General features: G+C 42.1%; 1 protein-coding gene across 1 annotated transcript in view; it reads right to left on the bottom strand.

Annotated features, from left to right (window-relative positions):
• Positions 1-19,209, bottom strand: part of FRMPD4 (FERM and PDZ domain containing 4) — a 180,132-nt gene extending 160,923 nt beyond the window's left edge. Inside the window, exon 1 of the mRNA XM_065901015.1 lies at positions 19,094-19,209. Coding sequence (XP_065757087.1) covers positions 19,094-19,131 — 38 coding nt within the window. The 5' untranslated portion in view covers positions 19,132-19,209. The remainder of the gene's footprint in view (positions 1-19,093) is intronic.
• Between the last annotated feature and the right edge of the window lie 2,421 nt (positions 19,210-21,630).

Raw genomic sequence — 21,630 nt, 5'->3', positions numbered from 1 at the left:
GGTATGCCGGCCTCTCACTGCTGTGGCCTCTCCCGTTGCGGAGCACAGGCTCCGGACGCGCAGGCTCAGCGGCCACGGCTCACGGGCCCAGGCGCTCTGCAGCATGTGGGATCTTCCCGGACCGGGGCACGAACCCGCGTCCCCTGCATCAGCAGGCGGACTCCCAACCACTGCGCCACCAGGGAAGCCCTCTTCCATGGTTTTTGACATCTAATTCTAGGACTGAATCTCAGGAGCTGCACTAACAACCAAATGTGTTGTGAAAGATGAAGAATTTAAGAAGTGCCACCTGTGAGTAATTCTTCTTAATATGTACGCTGATGTAAAAGGCAACAATATTATTTTAAAGCATAAGAAATCTTTTTGGCTCAGTAGAAAATTAGACTGCTTTCTCATATGATAACCTCTTCTGGAAATTTAAAACCTTTCTATTGTCACCCATAGATGATCTCTCTTGAAAACACAAGGTGCTTCACCGGTTACAATTTCCACAATGTTGTCAGAGGCACTTCTAAGGCTCATTTGACCACCATACGGCTGCTGCTCGCGCAGGAGGAAGATACAGAGAGTGTGTTATGAAGGTTGGCACTGGAGGGCCAGGGAAAAGGGTCCAGAGAGAGACATCTGAGGAGTGCGAGTGACATTTGGGTTACGCTCAAGTCCTTTCGAAATGGACTTCTCCGAGTCAGCAGTTTCTGCACACCTCACCTCAACAGCTAACACTGCCACTTGCCCCAAGGGGCTCTTTGTGAACCAAGAGGCAAACTTGGGATTGTATGAAGAATCATACACCAGGATAGGATCTCAGTATAGGCTCCTGTCACTCATTCTGGCTGCTCTAGATTTCAGGAGCAAACATTAAGACCGAAGGTGCTCAAAATTACAATTCAGGGCACATGACTGCTAATGTTAGATCCAGCTCTCGCTGTTGGGAGACTGACACAGACAAACTACACTTTGATGAACTGGTCGCACAGAGGGAGGTGACCCAGCAGGGTAGCCTACAGAGGGCTATATGCTTGTGGGAATTGTTATTCAGGGCTGCTTCTGCGACAAGGCACCTCAAAGGCCCCAGAACATTAAACCATCTCCTCTATAGCACTCTCAGACAGAAAAACATGCACTACAAAATGTTTCAGGAAATAAATAAGGGATGTTTTATCCAGAATATATAAAGAACTCTTACAAATTATTAAGAAGATAAATGATGCCATTTAAAAATGGGCAAAAGATCTGAATAGATATTTCTCCACACAAGATAGATACGTGGTCAATAAGCATATGGAAAGACCCTCAATATCATTAGCCATTAGGGGAGTGCAATTAAAGACAGATAATCACAAGTATTGATGAGGGTGCGGAGAAACTGGAACACATACATTGCTGGTGGGAATGTAAAATGGAAAACAGTTGGCAACTTCTTTAGAAGTTAAACACAGAGTTACCATATGATCCAGTAATGCCACCCCTGGGTATCTACCCAGGAGAAATAAAATCATATGTTCACACAGAAAGATTTTCACAGGAGTGTTCAAGCAGTGGAAATAACCCAAATGTCGACCATCTGATGAACTGATAAATAAAATGTGATGTGTCCATACAATGAAATGGGATTCAACCATAAAAGGAGTGAACTACTGATACATGCTACAATATAGATGAAACTTGAAAACATTATGCTAAGTAAAAGAATCCAGCTGCAAGAGACCATATATTATATGATTTCACTTAGATGATGTGTCCAGAGAAAGCAAATCCATAGAGACGGAAAGCAGATTAGTAGACACCCAGGGTTGGGGGGTGAGAACAGGAAGCGACTGCAAATGGGCACAAAATTATGCTGGCAGTGACAAAAATGTTCTAGAAAAAGATATTGGTGACAGTTACACAACTGTGAATTTACTAAAAGGCACTGAATTATACACTCAAAACAAGTGACTTTCATAGTGTGTAAGTTACACCTCAAAAAAGTAGAATAAAAACATCTTTTATAGTTGTATATATCCATGCTCATTATACTCCCTGATCTTCTTTATTTCCTCCCTGATTCACTGGCTGTCCAGGAACATGTCCAATTTCCACACATTTGTGAATTTTCCCATTTTTCTACTGCTACTGATTTCATACCAATGTGGTTGGAAAAGACATCTGATATGTTTTCAGTCTTCCCAAATTTGTCAAGACCTGTTCCACAGGCTACCACATGACCTATCCTAGAGAATGCTCCATGTGTGCCTGAGAAGAACACGCACTCTGATGCTGCTGGATGGCACACTCTGCGCGTGTCTGCTAGGTCCACGTGGCTCACGGTGTTAGTTGAGTCTGTTGTTTTCCCCAGTGATCCTGTCTGGATGATCCGATCACTGATGAAGGTGGGGCATTGTAGCTCTCTACTATCATTGAATTGCTGTCCATTTCTCCTCTCAGCTCTGTTCATTTTATGTGTCAACTTGAGTGTAAGGGATGGTCACATAGTTGGTAAAACATTATTTCTGCGTGTGTCTGTGGAGGTGTTTCCAGAAGATGTAAGCATTTGAATTGGCAGACCCAGTAAAATCAATCACCTTCAACAATGAATGTGGGCAACATTCAATCCATTGAGGGTCTGAATAGAACAAACAGGAAGAGAAGGGGTGAATTTGCTCCTTCTGCTTGACAGGGAATATCCATTTCTTCTCCTGTCCTTCCTTGGACAGCCTCCATAATTCTGTGAGCCAATTCCTTGTAATAAATGTCTTCTTACATATATCTCTATATACCCTATTGGTTCTGCTTCTCTGTAGAACCCCGACTAATACACCGCCACACCTAGAACTGTGTACATTTCAAAGTGACAGGTATGAGGGATGGAAAATACACATCTGTTTCTACGCACCAGTCCCACTGATGAAATTCAACTTGAAGTCTGTTTAGAGAGCTTGCTTCCTAACTTGTTCTCCTCCTCCTTCTCTTCCTAATAACTATAATAATAATAAATAAAATAATTAACACTTAAGTACTTCCTGTTCTTAGCACTTTACATGAATAAGTCATTTAACCCTTCTTCAATTCAACAGAGTGGGTGCTACTCTTATGTTCATTTTACAGATGAGTAAAAGAAGGCACAAAAGGTTAGGCATCTTGCCCTCCATAATGTGACTGGGGAATGACACAGAAGATTCAACTCTAGGCAGTGTAGATCCAGAGCTCACACTCTTAACCACCTGGCTTTCCTGTACCTTAGTTTTTATTCTACAGGTAATAAAACTCCTCCATCATAACATTATTTGGAGGACACTTTCCTGTAAATGCACCCATATGGAACACAACAATCAAGTGTTAGAAGGGATATGGGTAATCTTAACCAAAAGAGTGTTTGAGCATCTCAAGGAGGTATCACACAACCTGAGCGCTAAAACTTAGGTTCGTATGTTTCATGAGAGAACATGAGGCCCTTGCTTAGAGTTGATTAACTTTTATCTCAGTAAACTGGTTTCCTGGTCATGAGCAGATTATAAAGTATGAATTAAAAGGGAATGAGGAAGTAAGATATTTGGGGAAGGGGCTGCTATGATTGGAAGGCAGATTTAAAGCTCGAAGCGAGCAGTTTGCCATGTGGTAGTCCTCCAATTTAGAAAACAAAAGAAAGGAAAAGAAACAAAACAACAACAAGACCCTAGACAGAAAACAAACAAACAGCAAAGGCAAAATGGACCTGCTCGGAAGGAGGACCAAAGGGAACCCTCCCTTCTGAACCTGGAGTGTGGCTCAAGAGCATAAAAGGAGGGAATCGTACATTTGGAAATCTTTCCATTAAACCAATGGCTACAATAAAATTCTAGAGTTTATAATTTTAGCCTGCCAGTATTAGAATAATTTAGTTTTGTGAGGAATTAGACAAATGAGCCCTGAATTTGATATATGCATTAGTGTCAATGCAGGTGAATTCCCCTGGTCCCTCATAGCCCTCTCTCCTAAATGGTCCTTGGACCATGTTTGGAAGTTCCACCTGGGGAACAATTATTCGAATGCACTGCCACCCCATCAGGTGTCTTATCAAAAACTACTTCAGACCCAGGCCAGTGCAAATGGCTGTGTGTGGGACCTGGTGAAAACGCCGAATGGGGGTTGAAACTTAGCTGCCTCACAGAGCTCTGAGACCCTTGAAACCCAGCACAAAGATGCCACTGGCTGGGACACAACAGCCCAAAGCGGGTACCATTTGTAATTCACATAAGAGCTGCACAGGCTATATGAGGCTCAGACGTTTTTTAAGAAGTAGGCAGATCACAAGCAAACAATGAACATATTTTAAAAGTTATCATATGCGCTAAAGGTATTTGGACTATAATTCAAAGGCTGCCAAAATACATTTGAACAAATCATTCCATTGTTGCGCATTTTAGTTATAAAACAGATCACTGCCTTCCTACAGCCCCGCGCTATTCCCATGCATTTTACTTTCTCCCAAGCCTGTTTTCTTTTCATCTTCCTCCAGAGATCCAGTCAACCCCTCCTCTCCTTGTAGGAATTTAAAAGCTTCCTTTACTTTATCCTCCCTTTGCTCCTTTATGGTTCAGTTCTATTTCCCATCCCTCTTTCCCCAGGGTCACCCTCTGACCCTGGAGATCTTCAAACCCATATTTTTAATACTTACTTCAATCATTTACATAATAGCACTCTGACCAATGACTGGAAAATAAAGCCTTTAGGAAATATGTCATCCTGGAGACAGTTCTAGTCTAATAAATATTTAACCTAGAAAAAAAGAGACAGAGCTAAAGGTGAATAAAAATAGGGGACTAATTGCTTAGCAACATGACGGAGTTTTAACCCCTCTACAAATTGTACTGCAGATGTGGAGGCATCTTTAATTTCTAATAATGGTGGAGGGAAAGAGTAATTATCTTGAATATTTAACAGTATACTGTCCTGTATGTCCCAAGTATTCTATGGCAAGCAAGGTATTATGACTACTAGGACCCACGGAAAAAGAAAAAGAGACTGCATGGCTTTCCAAATGCCTTTTTGCAAGACAGGTTGAGGATTTTGAGCCGAGGGTCATCTCATTACAGGTATTACAGAAAAGAGGAGTGAAGGTGACCCAGGTAAAGTTATGAAGAAAAATCATCACTGAGCTAAGAGAGATTATTTTGAACCAGATCTGCAAACTACAGCCTGTGGGCCAAATCCTACCAGCCTCTGTGAGCTAAGATGATTTCATGCCTTGGGGCCAAAAAACCAAAACACAAAACAGAAGCAATATTGTAACAAATTCAATAAAGACTTTAAAAAAGGTCCACATCAAAAAAAAAAAAAAAATCAACATAAGTATAATATTTTGTGATACATGAAAATTATATGGAATTCAAGTTTCAGTGTCTGCAAAGTTTTATTGGAACACAGCCATGCTCATTCATTTAAAGTCTACGGCTGCTTGGTAAGTCGCTAAACCACTCTGAGCTAATGGCATCAACCTCACAGAGTGGACGAATAAACCTCCTTTATTCACTCATTCCACACGTGTCAACTGAGCACCTACTCCATTTGGGTCCTGGGCTAGATGCTGGGAATACATCAGAGAACAAGACAGATGCTTTCCTTACTGTCATGAAATCTGCCACCCAACTGGGGACCCAGACAATAAACTAATAAATACACACACACACACAAAATAAAAAATAAAGTCATGGGCTTCCCTGGTGGCGCAGTGGTTGAGAGTCCGCCTGCCGATGCAGGGGACACGGGTTCGTGCCTTGGTCCGGGAAGATCCCACATGCCGCGGAGCGGCTGGGCCCGTGAGCCATGGCCGCTGAGCCTGCGCATCCGGAGCCTGTTCTCCGCAACGGGAGAGGCCACGGCAGTGAGAGGCCCGCGTACCGCAAAAAAAAAAAAAAAAAAAAAAAAAAAAGTCTATGTCTGCTTTTATGCCATGATGCCAGAGTTCAATTGTTGCAGTGGAAGCCATATGACCCATCAAGCCTGAGCTATTTCCTATATGGCCCCTTTACAAAAAAACTTTGCTGATCCCTATTCCTGTTGGGAAACCATCTCTCTCCCAAGTGGTCCAGGTAGGAATGAAAATGATTCAACTCACACTTTGGGGGTAGGCTCTGTTTGGTGTAAGCCAATCAGCACCTCCCATGACCCTTGGCCATTTTGATTGGTTCAGGTGTGGCTGTGTGGCCTCCAGTCGGTTCAGTGAGAACCCAGGGGCTGAATCTGAGAATGCTGGGACACAGCTTCTCTCTCTTCTGGATGGTGAGTGTGAGGATGGGAAGGGCTGCAGCCATGAAGAACGAAACTTGAGGAGGAAGGCAGAACAGAGGGAGCCCAGAGAGATGGAGCAGAGCTCTGATGACTCGGAGACGCTCTTTAAACCTCTTTTGAAGCTGTCCCTGGCATTCTGGGTATTTATAAAATGGTGGTAAAAAACACATATAATTTACCATCTTAACCATTTTAAAGTCTACATTTCACTAGTGTTTTGTATGCTTACATTGTTGTGAAACAAGTCTCTAGGACCTTTTAACCCTGCAAAACTAAAACTTAATACTTATTAAAAAACAACTCTCCTTTGTCCCCTCCCCCAAGACCTTGGTACCCACCATTCTACTTCCTGTATCTATGAATTTGACTACTCTGCATACCTCATATAAATAGAATCATACAGTATCTACCCTTCTGTGAGTGGCTCACTTCACATAGAGTAATTTTCTCAAGGTTCATCCACGTTGTAGCATGTCAGAGGACTACCATCCTTTTTAAGGCTGCCTAGTATTCCATTGTATTTACTTATCATATTTTGTCTATCCACCTACCTGTCAATGCACATTTGGGTTGTTTCCATCTCTTGCCTATTGTGAATACTGCTGCTATGAACATGGGTGGGCAAATAGCTCTCTGAGACTCTACTTTCAATTCTTTTGGATATATATCCAGACATGGGATTGGTGGATCATATGGTAGTTCTATGTTTACCTTTTGGAGGAACCATCATGCTGTTGTCCACAGTGGTTGTATCATTTTACAATACTGCCAGAAATGCATAAAGATTCCCTTTTCTCCACAGTCTATGAGGCCACCATTTTCTGCGAGTAGGCATCCTAATTATCTCATAGTGGTTTTGATTTGCATTTCCTTGATGATTAGTAATGTGGAACATCTTTTAATATGCTTGTTGGCCATTTGTATATCATCTTTCAAGAAATGTGTACTCAAGTCCTTTGCCCATTTAAAAAATTTAGTTATTTGATTTTTTGTTGTTGAGTTGCAGGAATTCTCTATAGAATGAGCTAGGAATTGTCACCTCCTCTTTAATTTTCTGGAAGGCTTTGAGGAGGATTAATTCTTTATATGTTTGGTAGCACTCTCCAGTAAAGCCATTTAGTCCTGGGCTTTTCACTTTGGGGAGGTTTCTCATTACTGATTCAATCTTCTTACTAGTTATTGCTCTGTTTAGATTTTCCTATTTCTTCACGATTCAGTCTTGGTAAGTTTGTATGTTTTTAGGAATTAATCTACTTCTTCTGGGTTATCCGATTGTATAATCCTTTCTGTTTGTCACATTGATTATAATATCGTCATGTCTCCTTAGGCTATGACAGTTTTACCACTAGTTTTTAGGTACATAAACCCAAAAGATATTCTTTTTATTGTTTAAGATAAATTGGTTAAGAATTTTGTTTCTTGTAACTCACAAGATTCCCAGCTGACACAGTTTTCTAGTACAGATCATTTTATATAATGAGAAAAGTGAGGCCCATAGTGTCCAAATGATTACCCAGCATCACACAGCTAGTACTAAGAGCTAGAATCCTAGCCCAAGTGGTTTTACTCTTTAATCTCCGTGCTTTATGATTCTGTGCCACCTGTTGCTGGGAAACACTGCAATCAAACTACCCCAGAAAGGTACCTTCATTATATCCTGAATTTTGGAGCTCTTATAAACAGCCACACTAAGATATGGATCATTGACAAGGCCTCGATGAACTTTATAATAAGACCAAATTTTGGTAGTGAAATTTCTATATCAATTAAGTTAAAGAGAAATAATTTTCACTCACTGACTTGTATATCAGCATCTTTCCTAACAATGTACTGAATATATAATGCTTTAGGAAAAGGTCTATTCATCTATCCAATAATGCATCCATCCACCTACTCATACATACACACATCTAAATATTTATTGAACAAACATTTATTGACCACCTGCTATTGCCCAGACAATACTCTGGGCAGTGCAAAGCAACCCCTGTTGACCTCTTTTATCTCCTGTAGTGGAACAGTCATGCGTCTCCAGCAATTTTTGGATTCAAACCAAATGGTATCAACATATTTAAGTTCATGAATCCCTTTTTATTTTTTGTGGGTTCTACGTAGAAACATAGGCTTGAATATGTGAGAAATTAAAGTTTGAATGTTGAGCTGAAAAAGAACCAGCTAAGGAGACATGAGAAGGAATCCTCAGTGAGTTTGGAACAAAGGAAGGGGGATGGTGTCATGGAAGCCAAGAGAACCGCGGAGAACAGAACAAAAATAAACTGGGGACCTTTATATGGGAGCTTTATAAAATTCCAAAAAGATAACGAGTAGAATTTCTTTAAAACATTATGGACAATTAACGTTTTGAAAGTACAATGGGGCTCTTTCTCCGTAGACCATTAGTATGAGCAAGTTGCTATGTAATTTTCACCTCCCTAATAATTATTTGTACTTGCATTCAGCATTCCATTGTGACTGGGCCTCATAATGCTGTCATTTCCTGTCCCTCCATCTTCCTCCCACGAAGGTGTTGGCTGAAGGTGGGGGGCAGGGAATCGTGATACTCACATAATAAAAGTTCTACTTTTCTCATGGATTTTAACAATGCTATTCCTAGAATGCCTTTCAGAGGTAGGTCATGAATGTCAGAGCTGTACAAGAACTCTTACTGACAATAGATACATCATAGAGCTTTCTGGCAACAACTAGGGAAAAAATGGGGCTCTGGAGTCCTTTTTTAACTCCCTGCATGACTCAGAGTGCAACCTCAGAAAAGGTTTCTTTTCTAATTTCTTACATATATGAAATAAGTGGCAGCTCTCCATTCCACGGGAGGGTTTTGAAAATTTATTAATTATTGAAATAAAAACATGAGAATGGGGTCAAACGCATGATGCTCTAGAGAAAGGTTTGGCAAACTATTACAGCCCACGAGCCAAATCCAGCCCTCAGGCAATTTTTGTAAATAAAGCTTTATTCGAACACTACCATGTCCATTTGCTTACACATTTCCTGTGGCTTCTTTCTCAATACAGTGGCAGAGCTGCATTGTGTTGATTTGCAAGAGAACCCACTCGGCCTCCAAAGCCTAAAATAATTTGCTGTTCGACCTTTTATAGAAAAGGTTTGCTGACCTGGCCCAGAGAAGTAAGGGCTGGGGGTAGGGGAGGAGGGGAAGTGTGTATCTTAGGGTGACAAAAGCCATCCTTGACAGGGCATGGAGATTGCTTTCGGGGGAGCCAATAGCTAGAGGCAAACTTTCCTCTTTGCTAGACCTTTACTGAGAAAGCCACATGAGAAATGTTTTTTAAAAACCTCAAGAGGTGAGGTTGGGAGGTGAAGGCCGAAGGCTAATTAGTTTTTAACAGATGTAGCCCTCTTAGAAACATGAATGATCAAGGAAATCCTGCCATATACTCTCTTAGTCGTGTTACCGCCCTGTACTGGTCATCCACTGACACTCAAAGTGATGACACAGAAGGCAAGGGAAAGATAGAGGCACACGTAATTTCCTTTCCTTTCAGTTATTCTCATCCATCAGCAAGCCACAGGTAGGGAGATTTGGTAGAGTGTGCTCATATCAAGAAGTAAAACAGGACTTTCCTGCTGGCGCTGTGGTTAAGAATCCACCTGCCAATGCAGGGGACACGGGTTCGAGCCCTGGTCTGGGAAGATCCCACACGCCGCGGAGCAACTAAGCCCGTGTGCCACAACTACTGAAGCCTGAGCGCCCAGAGCCTGTGCTCTGCAACAAGAGAAGCCACCGCAATGAGAAGCCCACGCACCACAATGAAGAGTAGCCCCCGGCTTGTCGCAACTGGATGAAGCCTGCGTGCAGCAACGAAGACCCAACGCAGCCAAAATAAATAAAGAAATAAATTTATTTAAAAAAAAAAGAAGTAAAACAAAAACTACCGAGTTAGTTTTGTGCAACATTTCTACTTTTCTTTTAAGAATGAAACACATATACATGTGTACCTTACGAAACACAATTGTGTGATTTCGGCAATTCCTCATGAGTTACATGCTCTTATATTTGCATCTAAAACCCACGTTGCACAATATATAAATGATTGGTAACATTCATGTTAATAATTGAAAAATTTAGTTTTTCATTACTTAGAATGGCATTCAATAGCATATAAAAGACTATGACATGTTGACAGAGAGACAAGAAGAAAGGGAAAATCTTTACATTTTAGTACCTTTATGAGCACTTTTTATCCTGCTTTTTGAACAAGGGGCCTGCATTTTCATTCTGGAATGGGTACCAAAAATTCAGTAGCTGGCCCTGCATATTTAGCCATATCCTTTAATATCCAACAGATTTGAGAGTCTCTCCCGGCCTTCCACATTGGAACTGCTATCACCAAACCTGTGTTCCGGCAACGACTGAGTGGCGCACCCTGTGACACAGCTATGGGACACGGCTACTCTTGACTCGTGCCCATCTGAGCGTCCACTGCCACAAAAAGGACCACCATCCCTCATCCTTGCAATTGAAGAGACTCTTCCCTAGAAAGTGGCTATTGATAGCAAGGTTTTACTCAAGCTTTGCAAGGAAGTAGAGGACAGGGCTTGGGAGGGAACTGCTGTCTCCTACCCTCTGGTGGAGCACAGTAAGGCACTCTGTCACCAGCCTTCTGCCACTCCTCTTAGGTAGCAGCGCAGACAGTAATGAAAGGACACCTGCCGCAAAGGTGATGCCTTTTCCTCTTCAGTTCAGCCCATTTACTTGGCAGTAATACCCACAGGCCCCACTTGGCATTTGGGACAGGCCAGAATTTCCTGCCTGTGTCCCAGCCTTAGGTGATCATATCAAAATTGCTCTCTGCAAGGGCTGGCTCAATCCAGAAAGAAGACATGCAAAGGCCACTCAAAGGAACCAAGGGGTGGTAGGCAGCCCCAAGCTAGTATTTTAATTACAGGCTGTGATGGAAACCTGGTCATCCAGGTGCTTCTCATTTTCACAGGCTGGCTGTTCCTGTGATTCCAAATGGACTCTGTGACCCACCTCATGTACATCCCCAGGGGCTACATAAAAGCTCAGGAGAAGACAGAACCCACCCCGTCCAGCAGCTAACCTGCTGTCTATAGCTCCGCCTGAATGTGCATGTCCCATATCTGCTGGAATCAAGTGGCCCAAGGAACTTCAGATAATTACAATCCCTTCAGATACCTTGGCCTGCTGGACAAATACGCCAAGTGTATTAGGGAGTTGTCCTAGAATGATGGCCAGATTAAGTCCACCAGCAAAGCTTCAAAAACAAATGTGCAGGGAAAATGAAACCACCACCAATAAGGGAGAAGTCTGCTGAGTACAGTCCGGTGTGCCATGTGCTAAGTCAGAGCTGGGAGGGAGGGGTCATTTCAGAGCTTTCCTGTTAAAAGCCCTTCCATCAGCTCTGCAAACTTCCCTTCCAGCTGGGAGCAGTGATTATTAACTCAGCGGAGAGGTGCTTTGTCAGATTTGAAAGAAAACAAATCTGCTTCAATGAAGGGAATAAACAGCCCCTAATGTTCAGCCTGGGAAGCTTCTGCGTTGACATGACATAATTACCTTTCATTTCATGTAATGATACTATCACATTTACTTTGTTCCTCCAATTCCAAAATTATAATATACCTCCCTCCCTTGACTGGGTGCTTGGGATCCTAAGGAACTCATTTACCTAAATGGCATTTGCTCTTGCAATGAGGCAATTATTTGCATTTTATGCAAAATTCACTGTGTGCACTTGGAAGTGAAACATTTTATCTAAGAATTCTTCATCAAAAACACAGAAAATGAGGCAGACTGCCTCTTCTCTAATATAAGGCTAGTTCTTAACTCTTTGGATATTTAAAACCACACAAAATAACAAAGCAACCCACCTCAAATAGATCTCTCCTATTGCCTTTATTGTCACAACTGTTGATTTCTACAACGATGCTCTGCCGTTTTATTACCAGAAACAAAGGGTCACAATTTGAGTAACCTCTCAGATTCGTTTGTCCTTTGTTGAATGTGAGTTAAAAATGTAAGCTTGATAAAGCAGGAAACTGACATCTGCTTCAAATATGAAATTAACCCAGGGGTTGGGTGGTACAACCACAATACCCACATCCAACTTTATAACTTAACTCTTCTTGACTTTTTTTTTTAATTTTTACAGAAGGAAAAGTTCAAGGGCACTCATCACAGAATAACTGATTACTGGACTCATCCACAGAATAACAGTAAGACTCTCTTATGAAACCTTGGGGTAAAAATCAAGAAAAAAGTAGCAAAGACTAGGCCCTAGAACTACCAAACAATATTTGAAAATAATCAATTACTTCTTTCCTCTTTGGGACATTTCAGTTGGACTAGATAAAGCCTGGAGGGAATACTTAGAGGCTCACACTTTAGGATGATGTAAGGTTTTGTCATTTGTAATTTTCATGATGACAGAATCCTATCACGTTGACTTGACTGTCTTCTGGTTAATAAAAAGGCACATACAGTGCTTGTATTTCTTCAGATTATTCTTTTCTGGAGATAGATGAGCCAAAAACACATTTCACATTGGCCACTGAACTGATGGGCAGATAGCAATGGCTAAACATCTCCCAAAACAAAGTGGAAGTTTCCACACCTCATTACTAATCCCCAATATTCAGGTTTCAGAACTGAACTCTTCTGCATTAAGAAGATAGTGACTTGGTTCAACTGCCCCCCGTGGGAACTGCTGGTAGAATAAGAGAACAGTGTGTCTTGTCCAATACGCTCGCAGGACTACATTTGTGGACTTACAGGGTGAAAGTAGCCAGAAAACCAGCAGGCCAAAAAAGACAAAAAGCCTCTTCATTTTCGAGCTTGACAAACGAGGACATGTGGTTGGGAAATGACCCTCCAGCCTCTGCTCCCACTATCCACCCCCATCCCTTTCCCCAGACTCCAACGTGGCTCATCTTAATCATGTATTTTGCCAGGTAGTGTTTTGATGTTTATTTTGCTCACGTTTAAATTTTTCTTCAATCTACAAAAACCGAATTTCCAGATTTACGAAGCACATTATTTTTGCATTAACTCTACCCACCTCCACAGTTAAGTAAGCATGTATTACTCCACTGAACTCAAAAATGGAAAATAAGGAACTCACGGCGCTCCCTATTCTCTGACTACGAAACATACTATGTGTCTATAAAGAGCTTAAAAAAGACATCGCTTGGTTGAGAATAATGGTTAGTAGTGGTAGTGTGCGGCCCGTGGCAACGACCTGCATCCTCACACCCACTCCCAAAGGATAGGATTGTTTCCTCCTTGGGGCCTTCCCCTGTATCTACAGCATATTGTATTATTTCATATATCACTTCCACCACACTCTAAGATCCTGCAAGGTAAGACTGTATCTTGCTCATTTTGGTAACTTCATCACTTAGCAGTGCTCAGTAAATGTTGGGGGGAACACACGTTAGGTGTAACCAAGGAGTGCTTTTGCGCATGACCAGACAACCAGGCTGCCCAGGCCATTTCTAAGGATGCGGAGGAGGGGAGGGGATGGCAGACACAGGTGGAGATGAGCAGAGCTGAGCATACATTGATTGGGCTGGGGAATTCTAGGGGTGGTGATCAAAGCTTACTACGGATTAAGCTCCGTAACAGAGCCAAAAGAACCGAGGCCTTTGAGTCTGACGGTGTGGTGCAAACACGGGTCTGACCACCCATAAGGACATGGAGATACCAGCCTCTGTGAACCTCAGCTTCTTCTTCAAGAAGGAGATTCCTCTATGTGCTTTAACTACCTCACAGGACAGTTGTCAAGATTAAATGCAAGCTTACGTCTTGCAAGAATTTTCTAAACGTTGGTAGCGTGATATATAGAGTTACCTTATGTTATCTAAATCAGAACACTCTGAGAGCAAAGGGAGGTGCCATCAGTAATTATGTGAGAACAACACCCATAAACCAGGACCCTCCTGGGCAAAGCTGGTTGTACGGTCACTGGTCTGTCCATCCATCTCTATCTATATTCTATATCCATTGATATCTATATCTACAACTCTGTATATTTATAGCCATCTATATCTGTATCAATATCTCTGTAATTATACTCCATAACTTTATCTACATCTGTATCTCTTCTCATATCTACAACTATATCTATATCCACCTCCATCTATTATTTATTGATGCTATTATTATAAGAACCATCTCAGAGTACCTCACTTTCTCTTAATTTCTCTGGCCGTCCATTGCTCCCTCTATTAGCCATTTCTCACCAGGACACTCTCTTTCCCGAGACTCTTCTCTTGGTAGTTTCTCTCTTCCCATCTGCTTCTCTCCCTTCCCTTCTTCTGCTCTCTTAACTGGTAATAATAAGGACCAAGAGATTTTTATTTTGTATCTGTCATGTTTCTTACACAATGTTCTTTGCTCCTCAAAAAACTGTAATTTGTATTTCTCTAAGAATACCAACAAAACCTGTCCTTTCTTAATGGAGAATCCAGTGTATTTGAACGAGCAGTAGTTTGCGACTTGGTACACGTGTGTAAACTTTGGGAAAGCCTTCTGATTAGTCTGAGATTCAGTTTTAGCATCTAGAAAATGGGGTAATTATTCCGCATTAATGCAAAAAAAGTGCTTCAGAGCAGCCGCAGTAGCTGTTCATTAGAATCAGCTGAGGAGTTTCTGAAACTCTATTCCTAGGCTCTATCCCAGATCCAGTGCTATGGACCGAATGTTTGTGTTCCCCCAAATTCTTACGTTAAAACCCTAATCCCCAATGTGATGGTATTAGGAGATGGGGCCTTTTGGGAGGTAATTAGGTCATGAGAGTGGAGCCCTCATAACGAGATTAGTATTTTTATAAGAAGAGACATAGAGAGGTGATTTCTCTTTCTCCTATCCTCTCTTTATGTGAGGATAAAGCAAGAAGGCAGCTCTCTCCAAGCCAGGAAGAGGGCCCTCACCAAGAAGCCGAGCACGCTAGCACCGTGATCTTGGACTTCACATCCTCCAGATCTGTGAGAAATAAATTTCTGTGTTTAAGCCACCAGTCTCTGGTATTTTATTATAGCAGCCCAAATGGACTGAGACACCCAGGCATCACGATATTTTACTGCTCCTTGGGCTACTCCAATGTGTAGCCAAGGTTGAGAATCACTAGTCTGCAGACTATACAAAATCATACAAATGTACATTATCATGTGTATAATGGCATTTAAAAATTTTTTAACCCTATGGATTAGTAACTCAATAGAAGACAGATTATCCAGCCCTACTCTAAATAACTGGGGATAGGAGAGGAAAGATGAAATTTGAACATACTTTGAACTACCCTGGGTCATATTCTGAAAGATTCATAACAATAGAATTATCTCATTATCAACTCTGACACTCTAACTTTGAATAGGTGGACCCTGGTTCCTCCCATAGCTTTGTCCATCACTTAAAAGTAGCTGTACCTCCATCAGAAAGAATTGTCTGATGTGTGTTATCATTTAGATCTTAAGACAAGATAAAAAAAGAAGACATCTCTTTCAAAGAGAAAATGTAAAAGAGTGGGAAATTAAATGCAAAGGTGCTAATTACCAACCACAGATTAGCTTCCAAATTGTTCTTTTAACTTCTACAACTAATGAGTAGAGATATACTCCATACCGCAAACCAGGCTCCCTGGAAACTTTGGTAATTAGAGTATCTCTTTGTAACGGACATCGCTCAATAGGTAAGAGAAAAAATCAGAATGATTCTCATTATTTATAAAACTCATTAGTGACAAAGAAACAACAAGCACTTGTACCAGAAGTACCATTCTTGACATCTTAAAACAGTGTCTCTGACAGGACTGCGGAAATTTACTTTTCAAGTAAAAAAGCTCCACGGATTTAAAAAAGTGACACCAGTGACTTTGGTTTTAAAACTTGCTGTTTAGTAATCAGTGCAGGTTTCTCTATGAAGTTGCTGATCTGCTCTTTCATGTTGCAACAGCTGGCATCCGGCCAGTGTAAATGTTAAATTGACACTTGGGCTGGCCCCTAAAAATGTCAATGACATTGATGGAAATGCATACCTGTAGAGCTAGCTGGGGATCCCAGAATCTCTAAACAATAGGGCCATAGTTTGGGTTTTTGGCTATTGATCAAATGGCTTGGAATACACAGGAACCTCAATCCAACCAGGGACAAGGAAAAATCCATCTTAATCAGAGAAGACTGAGCTGTACCTTCCTAACTTCATAATCCATGTCTTTTAAAACTACATTTCTTTGGCAGAAATTTTTATTGTTTTGACTTAAAGCATCTAGGCCACCTCAACTGTGCCAATTACGTAAATTCATAACCATGTTACAAAATAGATGGCACAATATAATATCAAATAATATCATCTTTCTACCATTATGAGGGACTTAGGCAAACTATTAAAATGAATGAATCAGGGCTTCCCTGGTGGCGCAGTGGTTGAGAGTCCGCCTGCCGATGCAGGGGACACGGGTTCGTGCCCCGGTCTGGGAAGATCCCACATGCCGCGGAGCGGCTGGGCCCGTGAGCCATGGCCGCTGAGCCTGCGCGTCCGGAGCCTGTCCTCCGCAACGGGAGAGGCCACGACAGTGAGAGGCCCGCGTAACGCATAAAAAAAAAAAAAAAAAAAAATGAATGAATTAGGGCTTCCTTGGTGGCGCAGTGGTTAAGAATCTGCCTGCCAATGCAAGGGACACGGGTTCGAGCCCTGGCCCGGGAAGATCCCACATGCCGTGGAGCAACTAAGCCCGTGCCCCACAACTACTGAGCCTGTTCTCTAGAGCCCGCAAGCCACAACTACTGAGCCCACGTGCCACAACTACTGAAGCCTGCACGCCTAGAGCCCGTGCTCTGCAACAAGAGAAGCCACCACAATGAGAAGCCCACGCACCGCAGTGAAGAGTAGCCCCCGCTCACCGCAACTAGAGAAAGCCCGCACACAGCAACGAAGACCCAATGCAGCCAAAAATAAATAAATTAATTAAAAATAACAACAATAAAGTAAAATTAACGAATCAGAATCTAGGATGTAAACAAACGGTTGGCCTTTCTCCATGTCTTTGAGCTTTCTGAGAGATTCTATCCCCACTGCCAAGATTTCCACCATAATTTCTCTATGAGCACATCCTCAGGAAAGCCTTGAAGAGCCAGAGGGTCACTTCACACAGGCTCCCTGGAGCGGATCAGATTCAAGGTCAACTTTAATCTTTCCAGGATGGACCCAGGAAACAAGCCCCTCAGCCACTAACTGTACTCTTAAGAGAGGTCCTCTCCCCTCTGCAAATCCAGGAAGGGGAGAGATCTGGGCTGCAGAGACTAGGAAAGAAACCACTGACAACACTCACGTGAGTTTTTCCCTAGCTACTTTCCAACAGTCCTAATTTAGAGGTGCTGGGCTGTCTGAAAGACCAAATACTCAAAAATCAATCTTGGCAGATATTTCTATTTTTATAAAAATGATCCCCTACATCACATAGATCCTATATTTGCTTATCAGTCCATAGTCAGCCTGGTTGGAATAAAGAATCAAGCCTGTGGTATTGAAAGATTTTTCCCCCCGTGGCCTCCAACCTCTGCTCACTTGTATCAGGGTAGGCCAACCATGCTTCCTGATTTCAAATCTGTTTCACTAACTTCTCATAATTAAGAATATTTCACTTTGGAGAAGCAAACAGTGTGAACTCTTGCTGCTTTGAGAGGTGCAATATAAGCCCTTTTTTCATACAACTGCAGAAACCCAGACACCGCAGCCTCTGTGACAAACAGCTTGGTCATTCTTGGAAAAAGTAAACATCAAAGTACCGTATGACCCAGCAATTCCACTGCCAGGTATATACCCAAAAGAATTAAAAGCAGGGATGCAAACAGATACTTGTATACCAACGTTCACAGCAGCATTATTCACAAGAGCAAAAAGGTGGAAACAACTCAAATGTCCCCTGACAGATAAATGGATAAAAAAAAGTAATCTATCCACACAACGAAATATTATTCAGCCTTAAAAGGAATGAAATTCATGGATGTTCTACAACATGGATGAACCTTGAGGACATTATGCTAAGTAAAACAAGCCAGATAAAAAAGTACAAATACTGTATGATTTCACTTATATGAGGTACCAGGTGCTGGAGGGAGGGGGAGTGGGAAACTCTTGTTTAATAGAGACAGAGTTTCTGTCGCATAAGATGAAAAAGGTCTGGAAGATGAAAGTGGTGAGAGTTACAAAACATTGTGAACGTAGTTAATGTCACTGAATTGTACATCTAAAGACAGTTAAGATGGTATATAAAATTTACCATTATGTTACATACAATAGAACCATTATATATATAACATAAATAACATAACCGTTATGTAATATATATTTTACCACAATTTTAAAAAAAAGAGCACCACAAAAAATCCAAAACCTTAGCCAATGTTAGTGGGACCAATTTATAGTACAACCTGTAATGCACATAATCCTTTCAGCTGATTCTTCTAGTTGCAGATGAGCCAGTAACATTCCTGTCTTAACCATTTCTACAAGGCTTTCCAAATGACCCTCCTCCATGTCAAACTTTAGTTACTAGCCTCGGACAATCAGTACAACTGGTCCAGGATTCAATAACATACATGTTTGCTCTGGCCCAGGAGTACCTGATACCCTGGGAATTCTGAGCCTAAAATGGCGCATGTCCAAGAACAAAGCAACCTCATGTCACAAGATATGGAAGGCCCAGGGGATCACCTGCTTGAGTCATGGCCTCCAAGTGCCTAGGAGTCCTCAGTTTAAGTATGCTAATTCTCCTGAGCTAAGGGTCCAAACAGAGACATCCCCAAAGCCAAAGATTAAACTATCTATGCCGTGTGTTCAACCTACTTGATGAAGCAGTCTCGTCCATCCCGGTTTGCCGTCATCTCCCATCCATAGGGCGGCACCTGGTTCAAGCCCCAGGTTCCCGAGGGAGGTGGCCAGCCTGAAGACTTTGTCCTGTGGCTGGAAAAAAGAAAAGCAAGGCATCATTACACCTGACTCCGGAACACTTCTTCTGAGACAAACCCCAGAAGGGGCACAGGACTTGCTCGTCTCCGTTACGGGCTGTGTCCTCAGCTGACAAAATGAACGATTAGAATGTTTTTGTGTCAGGTAGCATGCTCAGTATCTTTCTTTATAGTATCCTGCAAGCTGTTCCCAGCTGCCCTGTGAGCTAAGTATACTCATCTCGTTTTACAGATGAGGAGACGATGAATGGCTCACAAAGCTTAGGTAACTTTCCTGAGGACACAGACGCCAAATCTGAACAAACGTTTAGCACACTTTCCATGACACTAGGCATTCCTGGGACCAGACATTAAGACGGTTTGGCATATAAACAGATATCACACCACAATACAAATGCACAAATGAAAATAGATTCCTGTTTTTATGGATCTTAAACAAATAACCCCAAGCCTCAGTTTTCTGGACTCCTGTGACCAAAATACAAAATTTCCACTCATATTAACCATACTCCAGTCAAGGTGACTGGTCATAAAACCTTAGACAAACTCTCCATTTATGCGGCAATGAAAATCCACACATTAACTTTTACAGTTTCTAGTCCACACCTGAAATGTGACTCGCCAGCAACATGAAAGGGTAGGTTAAGGAGAATTTTCTAGAAGCCTTTCCAAGAACAAGAGGAAAAAGGGAGTGACTTCACGTGACAAGCAGCTGTGATGGGCAGCGTTGCACAGTGACAATGCCCATCCAGAGGCCTAAGCCCAGTTTCTGGAACACTGCTGAATCCTGGCCGCTGCTCTGCGGCCTGGGACCTGCAGAAATTGCAGTGTTCTCTCATGAGCACCAAAGACTCCTTCAAAGCTCAACCGTGGGGGGAAATACATGCTGCCATTTTAGGCTCAAGCAACATCCGCCGTCATTTGTCCTTTGGCTCCAGGTGAAGTTCCCCACTCTCGATGGCCTGTTAGATGTTCTAGGCGGTTCCAAATTGCAGACAGGAACCAAAGTGTATATGTGTGTGTTCGGGAGGCAGTGAGGACACTTCCAGGGCCTCACAGTCAGCATCTCAATAGTGAACCTGGGAGCCCTTAGAAAGAGGCCCCCCCACCCCGCACCAGGCATAACATGCACAGCTTGTACAACTGTCCATGGCAGCCCTCCTGCAGCAAACATCCAAATCAGGGGTGTCAACCTGTCTGTGAGGAGGGGAGGCTTTGAACTTCCCAGGATGCAGGGCATCCCACCCCCGACCTCCACCCTCACCCAACTCACACAGCTGACCATGAACCGATGCTTCTCCTCAACGGAAACCAGCCCCACTTCCCGTAAGTTTTCTGGAGAGGAACTAGTTTGCAGAATTTTAATGACCTTCGTTGCCTTTCTTTAACTTCCTTTCAGTTTTCCCACATCCTTCAGAAAGCGTGGGGAGCAAAAGAGTTCACAAATTTAACACAGGTCCCGCCAACTTAGAGGCCCACCACAGGGCTAATTCCCACCCGTGGACCATTACACGAACAGACATGCCAAGTTTTTGTTCCTCTTCTCTACACCCAAGCCAGCAGTGGCAGTCTCCCCTGGTGGTGTTGAAGAGCGAGCTGCTTGCCTGCAGCGAGAGCCCATGGCTTGGTCCCCCTGAGGTTCTACCAAAAGCCCGCCAATTTCTCCACAGCAGCAGAGGACACATTCGGACCAAGCCCTTCGTGGTATGAACACAGTGTATACTGTTGTTAAAACGTTTTGCAAAAGCAAAAGCAAAGCTACAGTAAGAGATGATGCACAGAACATTCCTGTAAGTGAAAGGAGGCCTATATAGAGAATGCAACAATTTATTCCGGATAACTAAATTACGTCCAGTATCAGAATGTTCATCTTTCCCAGAGGGGGCGAACTTACTAAAAACAAATATAACTGTCTTTTCTTTTCTCTTTTCTTTCCTTTCATTCTCTTTTTTCCCCCTGAAGTCTAAATCACTAAAAGAAAGATGCTGGCTTCCTAATATAATTTACATGTAAAATACAGGGTTATAATAATGAGCAAAAGGGAGCCTGAATTTTATTATAAACTACATTCTGTCCCGTAAGGTGTGTTCAGGAAATAGTAAAAAAAAAAAAACAACAGTTCAGCAAGATGTTTTCAAATAAAGCCTTTTGTCATAAAACACCAAATACAGTGCTAATACTGGAAAAAACACTCACTGAGTTAATTCGGGGCAAGGGACATCAACTGATATAAAACAAATCACTGAATAATCAGAATCAGACACGACTACATGTTTACCTGTTAATATGTTGACATAAAATACATGGGTCGGAATGACATTCACAGAACTTAGCAAATTAAAATTAAAAGCAAATTAAAGTGCCAGTAGGAAAAAAAAAACCCAAAAAACCTCTTTTCTAAGTATCTAAGCATAC

The sequence above is a fragment of the Phocoena phocoena genome, chromosome X, assembly GCF_963924675.1.
Source record: "Phocoena phocoena chromosome X, mPhoPho1.1, whole genome shotgun sequence".
Lineage (NCBI taxonomy): Eukaryota > Metazoa > Chordata > Mammalia > Artiodactyla > Phocoenidae > Phocoena > Phocoena phocoena.
This window is presented reverse-complemented; position numbering and strand designations above follow the sequence as displayed.